At 40.1% G+C, this 16,908-nt stretch overlaps 1 protein-coding gene across 1 annotated transcript in view; it reads right to left on the reverse strand.

Annotated features, from left to right (window-relative positions):
• BRF1 (BRF1 general transcription factor IIIB subunit) overlaps nucleotides 1–16,908 on the reverse strand; it is a gene marked incomplete at both ends in the record, with an annotated part of 159,671 nt that overhangs the window by 88,854 nt on the left and 53,909 nt on the right. Inside the window, one exon of the mRNA XM_079537219.1 lies at nucleotides 6,520–6,551. Within this exon, the coding sequence (XP_079393345.1) occupies nucleotides 6,520–6,551 (32 nt within the window). The remainder of the gene's footprint in view (nucleotides 1–6,519; nucleotides 6,552–16,908) is intronic.

Here is a 16,908-nt window from a genome sequence, read left to right on the forward strand (position 1 = left end):
AGAAATGCAATCATCAAAGAACAAATAAATACAAAGAGGCATAAGAAGGCAGGGTTTTTTGATTTTTGTTTTTAAAGCTATGTTCTAACTAACAAAACAAGTGCTGAATTAAAGCTGAAGCAAAGAAAAATGCATTATAAAACTGCCGTGACTTTTTTACTTCAAAATTCCCATCCTTGCCCTGCCTAAAGGTCTCCAGATCCATGCTCTGGGAAACAATACACTCAAACCCAACCTGCTTTTCCACCTCACCTGCGTCGGCAGTGTTTTATGACCCGACTGCAAGATGTAGGCAGTGTATTTACACAAAATAAGAAATTCAAATTGAAATGGTACATCAGGGTATTTCCTTTGATCAAAAGAGCACTTGGCAGTATCTGCATGCTACCAATTCAGAAAGAAGGTATGATGCTCAGCGCATTATGTGCTCTGTATTGGAGCTCACACTTCTTGAATGTCAGTGTAAAGGCACAGAAAGAATCAGAAATACTCAACTGGTTCCAGTTTTCCTGGCAAATCAGTTCAAGAAATATTTCGGGCCCCGTAAAACAAAACACTGATCATCCCTGGAACTTACCAAATGTTCAAAGCAGGGTATTCAGTACAGCTTAAAGCTCACCCCAAAATCAGTAATGACTTGCTCAACAAGGCACATCATTTCCACTGCTAGCAGAAGACCCTCACACTAACATTTAATAGCGCCGTCACTGATTTGAACCAGTACACACACACCCCTCCTGTGATAGATGGAAAAATTACAGATATATAGTAGCACACAGAAAGAACCTATCTTTATTCATCTTTGGTACATTTTTTGCACACCACTAAGCTTTGCAAATTAAAGGGATTAATTTAGTGGGCTACATGAATGTCTAGTTTTCGTCGTTAAGAACTTGTAATAAAAATTCATCTACTCCAATCCATCAGAAGCTTCATGTTCCAAATTTAGAACCATATGACATTTGCATTCATAAAACCTAATTTTATGAGTTCTTAGAATGTTGAATAAACAAAAATGCCCTTCTAGAACAATGTCTCTGGCTTAGAGTTGAACAGCAGCAGCTTTGAAGCTTACACATTAACTTTGGTCTCTTTTCCCCACTTCTTAAATTTATGAGAATCAAAATGAAAGCCAGAATTTTCCCAAACTCTCTTCAGTCAAAGTGTAGCAATTGTTTCATTGACTTTCCAAAGACTTGTGATCCCTGTACTGTTCTCATATTTTGATCAGATATTAAAATTCCCTAAATTAGATGCAAGCATTAGGCCTGAGCAGCAACACTTAATACAAAATGAAAGGAGCATCAACCTCTTCTATAGTGGGTATTCTAAAATATCCGCACATCCTCATATTTTACTACATTATTTTACATTCCGTTCACATTCAATGGAATGCACTTGTAAGCATATGGATCTGCCACCACATCCTGTTTTTTGTCCTTCTTTTCTTGAACAGTTAGACATTTTTTCAGACAAGAAGTACACGCTCACCCGGGAACTGCAAAGCAACCCATTTCTAACCTTAAGTCTTTACAGGAGAAATCAAGATTCTACAAGATGTTGTCCTTTACCAATCACCTCTGTCTTGTTACAGAACACTCTGCATTAGCTAAAAGTGGCACTTGGAGAAGGAATGGTTTCCAATTATTCACTTAGATCTTTACAGAAAAATCCTCCTACTTATTATACTCTTTGCCCTTCACAGTATTTTTCGGAGACAGAGTCTTTTCATTTCACATCTATCAGTCATCAGATGCTGATTTCAAAGGGACACTTCCATAGGGACTCTTATCCTCTCATAATTTCCTCTTGATTTCAGATCACGCCCGACATGTTCACAAATACCAATATACTTCCACTTCTACAAATAACAAACACCTCCATACCAGCACCATGGGAATTCAGCTGTCCATCAGCCTAACACATTCCAGAATTTTAAACTCTTTTCAGAAACAAGGGAATCCCCCATTCATACAGGTCCAGATGCATTAAATTCTGGACAGAAGCAATCAATAAAGTTGTAATCACAGTCAAGCAAAAGTCCTCATTCATGTTTCTAAATTAATAAATCAATACCCTTTCACTACAAGTAATTTCTAAAAAGGCTTTTCATGACCATGGCACAGCATCGTGGAAAAATATTACAAGTGGTGATGATGGTAAGTTCTTCCATCGTTCAGAAAGATGAAGACTGGACAGTTGGAACTCGATGAGAATTCACACTGTGAAACAACCATGGCTGCTTGCCTAAATAATTAAGCAAGCATGAAAAGCAAATGAGTTTTTAAGGAGAGTGTCTGTTGCTGGGGGAAGAGACACCTGTGGTTATTTGATTCATTATTAACATTTCTAGTATAGTAATGACTGAAGGTCCCAACCAGGTTGTTTAAATTAACTCAATCAACATAGCAATTTGCAAGGGGGCAATAAAGGCAATGCAGTCAACATGCTAATATTTTTAAAGGAACAAAGAGTATTAAAAACTGAAGCAAATAAGTACTGCCTAAGAACTAGATACATATATTCTTTCACCATTCGCCTGAAATGTCTTATTTTGGGGGTCCATATCAGAACCAGAACATCACATTTAACCTCAAAAGAGAAACAATACAAGAAAACACAAATGTGCACAAAACCCAGCTTGTCAGAGTGCAGCTGAAGAAAAGACACAAATCAAAATTAAGCAGCTTCTTTTCTGCTACATTTTAAAGCTCTGCCTTCATTCTAGGGACCCAAAGAGAGAACCCACTTTTCACTAATCACATCCTAGTCCTACCATTCTTCCTCCAACACCACAGCTGTACAATAAATCAGAATTATACCATCTGTGCAACAAAGTAAGGAAGGAATTTGTGACAAGCACAGAAAAATCAGCAAGGCCCAGTGCTGCCTTAAAAATAAAATAAATAGTAAAGATAATAAATACATGTACAAGCTTCCCAAAATAATTTAGAATAATGATCCTTCTGGACAATGAAGCATTGTTACTTGACTGCACAAATTGAACAGAAAGAAATCGAAGAGGATAAGAGTTATGTTTTGAAGTGGAAGACAGACCAAAGGACCAGACAGACAAGTAGCACGTACTGGTTTTTTCTTCTTGTACACCTTCTTCCCTCACCGTGAATCGTGGCATAGCTCTGGTAGGAAGGGATCTCAGGACGTCTCCAATCCAACCTCTGCTCAGAGCAGGGTCACTGCCAGAACAGAGCAGGTGGCATAGGGTCTGGAGAACCTCCAAGGAGGGGACTTCAAAACTCCTCTGAGCAACCTGTTCCAATGCTTGACTATCCTCACCGTGAAAAACCTTTTCTTGATATCAAGGCAGAAATGTCTCATTTTCATTTATTATGCTGGTTGCTGCTAATCTTCCTGCCGTGCGCTGCTCTATAGGGCCTGATTCTAACATCTCTTCAGGCAGCATTAGTCTTATTTAACAGCAGGACACACCATACGGCGCACTAAAATGATACTTGACAAGGCTGAAACTGGAGATCAAAGCAGTGCCAACATCTCTTCCTGAAGTCTTTTATGACTGCACTGCAAAGATGATGACACTGGAGATTACAAGAGGCTAAAAAAGAAAGTGGAGTCTCCTAGAATTGGAAAGACAGCATTCAAACATGAGCCAAATAGTTCTCCAGGTGAATGGAATGAACGCTCTGAAACAGATGAGCAAACTCAAACTGTTCAAAAGTTGGGCCAAGGCAAGACAAGCTTCTCAGCTCTCCTCAACAAGCAAGTCCTGTCACTTCGATTGGAATAACAAAAAAGCAAACAAAGGGCCTGATTATAGACCGCTCTGAAGACTGTATTTGCAAGTAAAATGCAATATCTGAAAATATAAACAAGTACTTTCCTGTCAGGGAATGGTGACTGATCATCTGTCCAACGCAATCAACATGCAGCATGCCTTTCTGCTCTGCACAGGGAGCATGTAGAGCTGCTCTGCACATTTTCAGTTCGTTTTAGCTAGTGCTTTTAAGTCTGAGTGTACCAGAGGCACGCTGAATCTGACACTTTCAATGGGAGGTTTCCAACACATAGGACATATTTCATCTAGAGATAAAATGGAAAGCAAAATACAAAAAGCTGGCCTTTCCAATGAAAAAAAAAAAAGGGGGCATTTTATTTCATTCTGACAGAAATTTTGAAGTTGCTGAAGTTGTTATGAAACGGAATAGTTCTCCAGTGGAATAAGCCAAGCTCCCCCATCTCAGTCATCAGTACAGGAGAAAAACTGAAAGGGCTTTTTAAACAGACTCTCACTTTCAGCTTCTCAACTTGCTTATGTTGGGACCAACCGGCTACCAGTTGTGAGATCTCAGCTCTCCCAGCAGATACTGAAGGTCACAGATGCAGAACAGCACAGCAAATATTGTGCCCAGCTGCAAGAGAAAGAAGCGGATGCTTTTTTTTTTCCCCACAGGTTTTCCTTTAAGCTTTTGCTGATAGATTCGCTTTGTTTTGCTACTAGATGAAGCAGTGCACGAAAGGTAGTAGTGCTTCCTCCCATCACCACTCAACACATCAAAATCTATCTCAAGGTGTTCTGCGCTTACTCGGTAGCCTCCAGAAGGATGCTTTGTTAATCTTCTTCAAAAGAAACACTGGCAGTAGGACTAAATGATTTCTGAAGGTGCCTTCCAACCAAACTATTCTATTCTAAAAAATTCCTACGGTCACACAATTAACAATCCTGTAGATCAGTTTACCTCCTGCAGCAACAGAGCTGTACTGAGTAGAACACTTAACAGAAAAAGGTCAAACTTGGCTGTTAGCATCTGCACAAGAGTTCATGAAGGTCTGGTACCCATTTTTCAGACTTATTTTTCCTGATACAAATTTGCCACCTTTCTTATTTCACCAGAAAAACAAATGGTTACGTGCAGTACAAATGCTGTGCAGGTAGCTCCAAACATGTTAAATATTTTGGAAAGATAGCAATATCACTTCCGCTAACAGCCTTCTTTTTTCTTTAATGATATTCACATCCCAACTTCACAATAGCAGAGCTGTCCTTGAATGAAAAAATCAAGGTAATAGTATCATCCAATAAACCAATTGCTTTTACTTTTCATACCTCCTGCAAGCAAAGACTGATCTAAAGCACAACGCAGGGAAGTTTTTCTGTCTGGTTAGTAAATGTTTTGTCACTAATTTTAGAGGAAAACAAAGCATCAAAGACCAAGAATCACCTACGGAGCTTTTATTGTAGGTAATTTCATTTTAAGCATGTATATGCTGTTGACTTAAAATAGAAAATGGAGGGTGGTTGGTTTCTTTTTACTTTTTTGTGTTGTTTAATAAAACAAACTGGGATTGACAGGAGAAATTTGGAGGAAGTCTGAAAAGCTTATTTCCGGTTTCTTCAGCACAGCTTTCTGGCTGACTACAGTTAACAAGGACATTTAAGATTCCTTTAGCTCAGATTCATCTTTAAGAAACTAGAAATCGAGGCTGTCAAATCCTCACACAGTTAAATACGTAAATAAAGTTCACGACAGAGAAACACTGCATCATCTTCTCCTTTCCAGGGCTATTTCCATACCACTGATCTATTCCTGGCTCTCCCATCTCTTCAGCTACCCCCCTTTAACCTTTTGGATCATATGTGCCCCATCTCGACACCTTTTCAGGCTGGAATGTACAGAAGGGACAAAATCAGATCATTCAATCTTTGTCCCTGCCAACAGGACATCCTTTTCTTTTTCCAGATTCAATGCCTCTTCTTCACATTTGACAGATATACTCCATATTACTGCAATCATCCTATTTCATAGCAACTACTATGTAAAATTACTTGTTTAATAGGAAATAAACCCCCCCAATCTACATATGCAGTATTTACTTACAAGCAATCAAAATAATTCAATAAGAGCTTGCAAAAAAAACCCAAAAAACAAAACAAACCTTAGTAATTTTAAGAATTAAAGATTCATTTGATTATTGTAATTCCAGTAGATTGCTTTAAGCAATAAATAGTCTTCAGAGGGATGCCATTTACCAAGACAGCTGGGAGGACAAAAATAGATGTAACTAACCTACTCACATTGTATGTAAAACAGCTCGAACGTGGAGAATGCGAGTAAGGCAGCGTATGTCAGCAGAGCTTTCTATTTCCACACAAAGAGCAAATACATTTTGTTCAAAATATGGTTCATAAAACAAGTCCCTGGCATACACTGATCCATGTACACCATATTACCTACAAAGAGTTTTGTCTTCTTCTATTGTTATGTTAAAAACGCGTAACAACTGACCTTGTGCCACTGCAGTGACTCTGAATCCTGAAGAAAGCATCAGACTGACTCTTGATACACTACTTGCAACGTTAAAAGCAAAAGATACCTTGATATTTAATTTCACTGAGCAATTACTAAGTTACAAACCCAGTGATTTTCCAATTCAGAAATCTTACCGAGAAATTAAAGCATCACAAATAGCCCACACTGACAGCACTTTGCTTGAAAGTAACCTTTATCATGAGAATTTTCCCATAGAAAATAGATACAATACCTGAAGAAGATCACTGAGGTCCAGTAACATGTCTGTGAAGAAGTCAAGGAATACAAATGCTTACTGAATGCAACTGCTTCTAAATTTCATTAGCAAGACAAAAAATGGAAGAACAAGCCCAAGTTAAACTGCAGCAGAACGCAAATACAGGTGAGGTGCTGGGATGCAACACTTCTGCACCCCAGAAACTCCTGCCAGCACTTGCTGCTGCAGTCACTGCTCAAGCTGCTGATGTAAAGTAGTGGTCTGAAAGAAAAAGACACCTTGTGCAATGTACAACTACTCACCCTATCTTGCAGCCTAGGGAGAGAACAGTAACAACAAATAACAACATTGTAAAGAGATAAGTAAAGTGTGAAAGTATTTTAAGAATGTAAAACATCAATTCATTTCCTAGGCTAGCTTACAAGTTCAGGACTTTCTCATGAGGTTCAACACAGCCCAGTGCAAGGTCTTGCACTTGGGTCGCAGCAACCCCTACTAGCAATACAAGATGGGGGACGGCAAGCTGGACAGGAGCCAGCAATGTGTCCTCACAGCCCAGAAAGCCAAACGTATCCTGGGCCGCATCAAAAGCAGCGTGGTCAGCAGGTCAGGGAGAGGGGCGATCCTGCACCTCTGCTCTGAGCTGGTGAGACCTCATCTGGAGAACTGCATCCAAATGAGGAGTCCTCAGTACAGGAGAGATGTGGACCTGTTGGAGTGCATCCAGAGGAGGGCCACACAAATGCTCCAAGGGATGGAACAGCTCCTCCAAAGGACAGGCTGAGAGAGCTGGGGCTGTTCAGAATGGAGAAGAGAAGGCTCTGAGGTGACCTGAGAACAGCCTGTCAGTATCCAAAAGAGGGCTGCAGGAAAGGAGGGGACAGACTCCTTAGCAGAATCTGTTGTAATAGGACAAGAGGAAATCATTTCAAACAAAAGAGGGAGATTTAGACTGGATATAAGGAAGAAGTTTCTTGGTGGGTTTTTTTTTTTTGGCTGTTTGTTTTTTTACAATAAGGTTGCTGAAGCATTGGCACAGGTTACCCAGAGAGGTGGTGGGTGCCCTGCCCTTGGAGGCATTCAAGGTCAGGCTGGATGGGCTCTGAGCACCTGATGGAGCTGTGGGTGTCCCTGTTTATTGCAGGGGGGGTTGGATCACATGACTTTTAAAGGACCTTTCCAACTGAAACGATTCTATGATTTTACTTTCAAATTCATCATTACCCAGTACTCAACTGTGGGATCAAGTCACCAGCCACTACTCCTTGTGACCACACCTGGGACTTACAATAGTTCAAAGGAGCCAAAACTACCTTAAGTTTCCATCAGATTTTACTGAAAGTAAGCCCGTTTTTAAACATGTTGTCTTCAATCCTAAAAAGGAGGCCAAACAAACATAAGCTTAAAGGGCAAAGGTGGCTCTCTCGCTGAGACCAAAGTACTGCTCACGTGCTCCAGCTATCAGCCAGCCAGGGCTGCCTCACCTGTCATAAAGGAGTCTGGATTTACCATTAAAAGCAGCATCAAAGGAAGCCTAAGGAGGGAGGCAGGCGAAGAAAACACGTAGGCAGAAATTTTCTATGGGGCAATGCATGGAGAAATTCAGTATTAAGAAACACTGGGACATCAGTACAGTTTGGTACATCACAGCAATGCAAGTATCAGTAATGCAAGCATGCTATGTTTTTAGGGTATGCCACTGTATAAGTTTCTCCTAAATATTATCAGCAGTGGAATCATTCAGATAATGTAATCGCTCTGTACATAAACATTTGTTCACTAAGGAGTTTTATTCTATCCTTAGTTTGCATTTTAAATTACATGAATTTAGTGCTCCGAATTTACTACAAAATCCAATACATTATGTTAATATTTGGTGAAAGTGAATTTTAGCATTAAAAGAAAAATCACAATAGTTGGATATTTAATTAGGTGAAATCTCAGTCTCTGAAAAAATCCCAGACCTATTATAGAAAAAAAATATGTAAGGCATTAAAGTAATCTTTAACACAGTAAGAAAATTGCTAACACAGTCTGTAAAGAAAAAATACAGCTTTGAAATTTACACAAAGTAATACTGAATTAAATGTGACTTTCTGGCCAAAATAGTGAGAAAGTGGAAAATGGAAGGAATTTAATAATGAAACTGCCAAGAAACCACAGCTCTTGACAGCTCCTCAAACAGATCTAAAAAAGAAATCACAACAGCAATTTTACGCTTGAGAAATATTCTAGATCTAAAAGTGTTCCTACCGCATTACTGGCTTGAAGTGTCCAGTTACCATTTGCCCATCACTGAGATACCATAAGATACTGAGATACTTCCACCACTGGGAGAACTAAAATTATCACTTGTACTTGACATATTTGGTCACAATTTAGGGATAAGAAAAAAATTAAATAGAAGGAGGAGTTAAAAAAAAAAAAATAATAATCAAACAAAAAGCAGCTGATGGGGGTTCTTGCAACGCCAAAGCAAGTGGTCGCAGAAGCTGCCATTGAGTCTGAATCACTGCCAAAGGTTAATGCACATCGTAGGGGAGCCAGAAAGCTACTTTTCTAGCCAAGGTATTTCAGTTAAGATTTGTGAAATCTGTACAATAATTTATTCTTCACCCTCATCAAACTGCAACTGTTGGAAGAACCAAACTTGATACTGCAAGTGCTCAGTTTTTATGACTGTAAGAAAAATAAGCCTACTCTCTAATCTAAGTTAGGAGAAACAGAGAAGGTGCACACAATTGTAGGGACACAAGACGAAAGCTAAGAAGTTGGGAAATTCACTTGCAGGGTTCAGGCAACAATTTAGAGCCACACTACAGATGCTTTAGCATACAGTTGCTTTGCTTCACAGAGAAGTTACTTCCAGTGTCCACTAAAATGGTAAACAAAGGTCACAGTAAAAATGTGGCATTTCTGGATTTCATTTAATGTAGCCTCCAGCAAACTCTCTCAATGATTAGACGTGTAGCTACTACAGCAAAACAAAAGCAAAGGGGAAATTTGAGTCACGCAGTAGCAATGGGTTGGCCTTTACTGTGAATATTGTGAGCACAATTATCAGCAGGAAGTAGTTGTAAAAACAGGCAGTTGTTTTGAAACTCCTTTTCAGAGCTGGAACAGTTCAGGAGAACATACAACAACAGCTGAAAACTGCAGATAATACTCAATATGTGCTCAAAATTTATACAATCCTAAGATAAATGTTTTCTTTGAAGCAGAAAGAAAACAGCGATAATTTTACATACAGAGACTGCTAGCACATAGAAAAGTTCTCCAAGAGACAGAAAGCTACTGATATTGTAGATAGATACGTGCAAAGTAACAGAATATAAACACAAGGGCTCTGGGGTTATAAATGTGCCCAACTTAAAAAGAAAGAAAAGAAGAAAACTTCAACCAGTTTCAGCTGCTTTCTTTTTTTTTTTGTGCTTATTTTTTAGCTGACTTCACCAAGGTATGCAAGCTGATCGGCCACCTCTGGCAACTTTCAAACCAAACGAGATGAGTCTAAAGGCTTAACTTCAAAAGATTTAATTCAAGGGAATCCTTTGACCAACGTGATGCAAGAGGTCAGGCTGAGCGGTCAGAGCGCTCCCCTTCTGCCTTTATAATCTGGTAATCTGTGGATAATGTGAGCACACAATGAATCACTGTAACAATGATCTTATTCTCAGTACCAAAGGAAACAAAAGTTCGTGATGAAATGAATACTACCAGAAACCTAAAACCCAAAATACCAAAACAAGCATGCATTTGTCTTTTAGACAGGCCTACATTTTATATATGCCAGCAATTCTGAAGTACTTTTATGGATAAAAACCCCCTTGGGTTTTGGGGATCGTTAATCAGGAAGTAAAAATGCCACCTGACCAAGTTTATACAGAGATGCAGGAATACGTAGGAGATTGAGTTGTCACCCCTCCTAAAAATGTCTTGGTTTTAATGTGTGACAGAACCTGCAGCAATCAGGAAGCCCGCAAACAATTTCATGGCTTTTTACTGTGCCCACCTGAGTGTGTCAGAGTGCAGTATGTAGGGCCATATTTGGAAGAGATAGGTATACACAAGCAGCACAGAGAGGATGGAGACACTGCTATGGGTTGGTGAGGTCCTTTTGTTTGTTTTTTTAGGTTTTTCTGGGGGAGAAGAGTATATTCATTCCATTTTTGAAGTATTCTTAAGTTACCCTTCAAGTTTGTACTTACTGCTTACAAGCTTACTACACAATCAGTGATACCACAGAAAGATTAATGCCAAGGAATTGTAACTGCAAGCCACTCAGAACTGTGATGTCTGCAAGAGCTGTGCTGTCCAATAGTGAAGCTTCACTCCTTTCAGCTGAGGCTAAAACACTTTCTGCTTCTAACAAAAACTCCTAACAGATTCCAAGGGTATGTAGGATAGTTAAACCTGAATTCCTTCTCTGTACTCAGCAACAGTGATTCAGCTGGCTGCAAACAAACAAACAAACAAAGCAAAGCTTAATAAGACAGATAAGTGACAAGCAAACAACAAGCATTCTGAATATAAAAATATTTTTTTCTCAAACTTCAAATGAAACTTAACATTTGCAATTTCAACGTTATGTTTTGTACGAGCTCCATAAGAGACGAGAACTTCCCAGAAGCACCTACGATAACAAACACGTGGAGATAAGATAAAAGAGCTGGAGGACAACAAAGAGGAGTGATACCAGGGTGAAAATTAGTGACTGCCTTTGCCTGGCCCTGAACCCAATTCGCCATCCTCCAGTCCTATATCCTTGCCCTTCTGTATTGTCATACTGCAAGTGATTGCTAATTGTGACTTATCGCAACAGAATCTCTGCTGCTTTACAAACTTCCACTGTTTTAATTAGCAATTAATTAAAAGTGACTGACAGCACTAATTGTTTTCTAAAAACATTTCTCTTCCCAACTACACTGAACTAACAGGATTAGAAAATAATAACCCAAACCAATTCTTTTGTAGAAAACTCATTTCTTATAACTCTCACAAAGATTTGCCTTGAGGCTGAAATCCTATGGAGGCAGTTTCTAAAGTTTCGTAACTTTGCAAAGAACAAGTTTGCATAGCACTTGCATATACATGTAAAGACAGCACTTAAATCAAACTGGAAAGTACAAAAGCCATTTTCATTAAAAAAAAAAAGCTATCTTATGTGAAGACAAATACATCAGAAAAAAAATTGCATATTGTCTGTGGTTTGGGTTTATGTGGGTTTTTTTTTGTTTGTTTTTGTTCTTCTTTGCACATAACTGCATGTCTGTATTGCATAAAACCAGTACTTTAAACTCCATAATTGCTGAGGACAAAAAGCAGCGCTGGATCACTTCCCCAGATCAACCAGCATGTTACCACCATAGCTCCCTTTCTGAATGTAGAACACCTCTACATCCACAGTTATAACAAAGCCATGGTGGTAGCCCAGCACTGTACAGCCACCTACATGGGCAGATCTATTAAAAAAGGAGACAGGCAGACATTTCAGCCTGCATCCAGCCTGCCTGATCTTGTGACTTCATCTACAAGGGTGACAAGAGCAGCCTTCTGGCTCACCCAGGGGCTGAGCTGGCCTCTGACACCAATCTCCCTCTCCTACTCTACATACCTGGCAACTAAGGACAAAATCTAGTGCAAGAGGGCTGCTGAATTCTGCACAAGATCCACAGGATGAACCCACTGCCTGCAATCTACATTAAGCATCTAATTCCCCAACACATGTATAACTCAGTTGTCACAAAATTAATGCTGTTGCTTTTATTAATAATTTTCTTCAGAGTCATTGCCATTTACAGTAACATTTCCAAAAGCAATCTAGGCTAGCTGAATATTCAGTCAGTGTTCAGCTCTTTTGAAAATGCTGCCCTTAGAGAATACAGTCTTCAAAGAGTTCAGGCCAGGCTGCAGCCAAAGAGTTACTGACTCCAAGTAAACAACCTGCTTTGTGTGATACTATGGAGTATTTACAAAGTCACATGTAAATTTACAGCTCAGTGCAACACAACCAAAAAAGAAAAACAGAACAAAATAAATACTTCTTGTCCAAAAAAGCTTGCTGCCTCGTTTATTCAGTATGCTATGCAAGGATTACATGAACAACACCACCAAAAGATAACCTGGTTAGTGTGCTTGGGGAAAATTAAAGCATAGAAAGAAAATGTAAATATTAAGTTTTTAGAGACTTAAGTTTATCTCCAACCTGGATGATGTGACCATGTATAAACAACAGCTGGCTACATTCAGAAAACAAAACGTCTCTGAGCAAGAAAGGAAGACCCTCTCCCCTTGAAGAGTAAATTGAACAGCACTGGTGAGGCAAAACAAGAGAGGTTGCTAGGAGAAGCAAGTTTTAAGGAAGAACTTAAAAGAAGAGTGGAGCTGGCAGACAAGAAAAGGAGAGAGGCACCAGGAAAGGAGCAAAGCTCACGCTGCAAGAAAAAAAGAAACTGTAAATAGTAGAAATGACTGCAGAAAACATTGTGTGCCTAAAAGGAGTTCAAACACATAAGTGAGGGTGAACCTATATAGTCCAAAACCTGCACAGCATGGCCAGTTAGTAACAGAGAGGGCATAAAAAAGCAGCTGGGAAGGAGGACAATAGTAACAACTTAAATAGGAGTTCAGTTTTTTAGTTTGTTCTTTTCCCCGCATAAAAAGCCTACAGTGTTTATGACTTGTACCAGGACATTTCACAAAACAAAGAGGTGCAGATTTGGAAGAATTACTCTCAGCTAACAATGGGGAATTCTACACAGCACGAGTCAGCCAGGTTTGCAGCTGGAGAGAGCACTGAATGAAACCAGGAGCAGAGAAAAATTACATCCAGCCAAGCACAGGCAAAGGAAAACCAGCTATGAGCTTCACACTCTGCTTCTCAGGAAGCTCCAAATGCAAGCGTTAAAAAAGATTTAGGAAATGATAGATGTTAAGGCTATGGTTTGCTTCCTGGCAGTTTGCACCAACGTGAACAAAGCATAATCTCAGCCTGGCTCAACCTGGCTCTGTTGCAACCTATAGCCACCACTTTCCCTGCACTGCTACCTGTGCAGTGATGTGGCAAAACTGCCTAAGGAACCACCTAAAATAAATATTTTTCCTTTTTCTTTTTTGGCCTGTTTTCAACTGGATTAACTCCCCAGCTCACACGTAACTGCACAAACACCTGGGCTGATAGAAGGCAGGGGACAGACTGGGGGAGGAACAAGCAGGCAAGGGCAAAGCAAGATGATTTCTTTCTGAAGCTGTGCCAGCTCACACTGGCTTAAAGCATTCATCTCAAACACAGCCTGAGACAAACTCTATCATCCATCCCACCTTCTCAAATTTCTCTTTAAAGTAACACTGTTTGCAGAGTCCTCCCGGGCTAGCTCCAAAACACAAGGACCCACCTTATCTGAAAGAGAAACTTTAAAATAAATAAGGAGCAAGAGCCTGCAGAATAGCTGATTAACAGTAAACCAGTCTTAGAAAACTGATAACACCTCCCCTGTTTTAAGCACACATGTGATTCCTGCTCAGAAGTTAACACAGCATTGCTCTGATTTACATCTGGTCAACACCCAGATGTACCTTTAGAGTAGCACTGCTTTGCTCTGTTAAACCAGAACCAACCCAAATTTTGTAGATACAGAATGGTTTACATTTTCTGTGCTAGAAGTCAAGCATTACGCCTTTGCTTTCATGCCCATACGGAGCCCAATGCACTGGCATTACCTCTGAATTTTGGTGCGATGGGAGAGTGGCAGCTCCTGTGCAACTGCACACAGGCACATGAGAGCTCACACAAAATCCCTAACGCTGCTCTCCTGCCAGCATCAACGAACATGATTTCTCCATGCACACACGTTATCCAATCTCTTACATGTAAAACAGAGCCATACAGCAGGAAATTCCTGACACTGGAATCTTTATTTAAACAACAACAACAAAAAAAAACACAGCAGCAAAAAGAAATGAACGGTTTCCTTGCCACCCTGAGACTGCTGACTTCCTAACACCCTTCAATGGAAAATCCAACAGTTGGCTGCATTATGCTTCAGCTTCCCATTTTAAAAGATCCTTCACAGAATCATATCAGTGTAGGTCATGTAACACAACGAGAAAATAAAGTTCTGTTGCAAGCCCTTCTGCACCACGCGCAGGTAGGAACATGCCTGGAGAAGCCCTTTCATTACTCGATCTGGATACTCGCCACAGTGCACTGAAGGGAGCTCCTGGATTCACAACACACAACAAGAGAAGCGTTGTCCATTTCTGCCAGCAGCTCATTCCATCTGACAACAAAGCCCAGCAGAGGCAGTGAGCTCACTCTGCATTCCTTCAGACATCTACGTTCTGAACTCTGCTGGAAAACCACCATCACAACTGTGAGCAGCCCTCCACCAGGGCAAGGGCTGAGCAACACTCAGAACCATTCAGGTTGGGAAAGAACTGTAAGATCATCAAGATCTGCATCAGCTGGGGCTCAGTGGAAGTTTTGGTCTTCTTCATTCTTCAGTTTCCTGCTCCTCAGCACTATTCTTCACTATTAATTAAAAACACGTGTGAAGTTTTTTCTTCACACACTATTTAAGACATATTTGGCTAGGTTGCTACATACACCTCGCTGCTCCTTGCTCTTTGGAAAGGAGAGAAGAGCAGCAGAGCCAAAGCTGTGGCTGTCTTCCACAAATACTACCTAACTGTTAATTACTTCTCAAAGCAAGTCTGATTACAGGCATTACTATAACTCACAGCAACTTCCTCAATTACTTATCCATCCTTGCTGCACATCTTAAACACAGCACGGAGCTGAAAACGAGGTGTTTAGCACCAGTTCATCAGCAGGCTTAACAGTCAGCACATGTCCCTTTTCCACTGGCTGAACTCTTCCAGTCAGCCCGGTTAAATGAAAGGAACAGAAAACATGGAGCTGAACTAAAGCACTGCATCAGTGGGTTGAGATAGCCTCAACCCATGCCTTCACATTTGAAACGTCTGCATTAAACATTCAGAAAAATTCTCCATGAGAGTGTTTCCTTCAGCAGAAACCTTTGTAAGTCATACCAGCACAGAGGAGTACGCAGTTTACTGTTCTACTAAGAAGTTCCACATACTTGCCATATTGTTCAGAAGGTATCATCAGTTCTTGAGCCCAATTGCATACGGCTCAAGAAAAAAAGAACCCTAATAGCTTTCCTAACTTAAAATTGTTATTTGATATTTTTGAAGTACCTTTCAGGGCTAGAGACAAGTGATGCATCACGCTATGAAATGGATACAATTCTCAACACGACACATTCCCCCTAAGGACATACAACACCAGATTTTAAATTTAAAACAAATTTATGTTTTGAAAAGTTGCCTCTAGAAGAAGATTAAATTTGGTCCTTCTGCAAGCATAACACTGCAGATGGAAGGAGGAGCTCACATTGCGGGGAAGAAAGGCAACGCATCTGAGATTTTAAGGTAGCTAACTTTTCAGAGAGTTCAATTACTAGAATAAATCCTCACCGTGATCAGTTCAGCAAGGCAAACACAGTCATGGGCTCCTGATATGCTTTCTGTTTTACCCATCTGAAGGGGTGGGAAGTAAAAGTTTCTCATTTGGAAGCAGTTTTCCCCAAGAAAAGGAAAGGCAGCCCAGAGGAACACTGGGCAGCAGATCAGGAATACTGCATTTCTGTTCCTAGTTTTGTCACTGCACTGCAAAAACATTTTATCTGCCTGTATCACGTTATAATAAACAAACAAATAGTTCTCCCTTCTGTGGTAAAATGCTCTGAACTCTCCTGATTCTCTTACTAACGCAACAATCATTTTGATTCCATGGTTCCCAGCTCTCTACAAAGGGGCAGATAAACTATCTGACAACTGTACCTTTGGTATAAACTCCCATGAGTTAGTTTTATGGTAACTTTTTCAGACCATCATGCTGCCCCTGACGAGACTAAGCCGTGGGTTGATCTAACTAGCAGGTTTGTGACTTACAAATCAACACAGTAATTTGCCCACCTGTCCCAAACATGCAAAAAGGGCTTAAGAGCTAAGTTACACTCCGAGTTCCTGATGATGAAAATAGATGCAGTGCATATCAGATACTCCATCCCCCTTCAAGTATGCCAGTCCTAATTTCCACAGACCCGTTATCCTAAATGCATAGCTAAGCAGCTCCCATAATAAACTGAAGGAAGAAATGTAAAGTTAAGATTTAATTCAGCTTTGCCCCAATTTGCCCTAAACTCATTTTATATATACACAGACCATTTTTCAGTGTTCAGATACAGCAAGTGTCAATTGCTTGTTAATAGATTACTCATCTTTATGAGGAGATCCTCGAGGAGCAAAACAAAAGCACTTTACTGGGGTGGGGTATGGGATGGGGAGAGCAGGGAGGAAGTGGCCAGAATACACATACAG

The sequence above is a fragment of the Tetrao urogallus genome (genome assembly GCF_951394365.1).
Source record: "Tetrao urogallus genome assembly, chromosome: 6".
NCBI lineage: Eukaryota > Metazoa > Chordata > Aves > Galliformes > Phasianidae > Tetrao > Tetrao urogallus.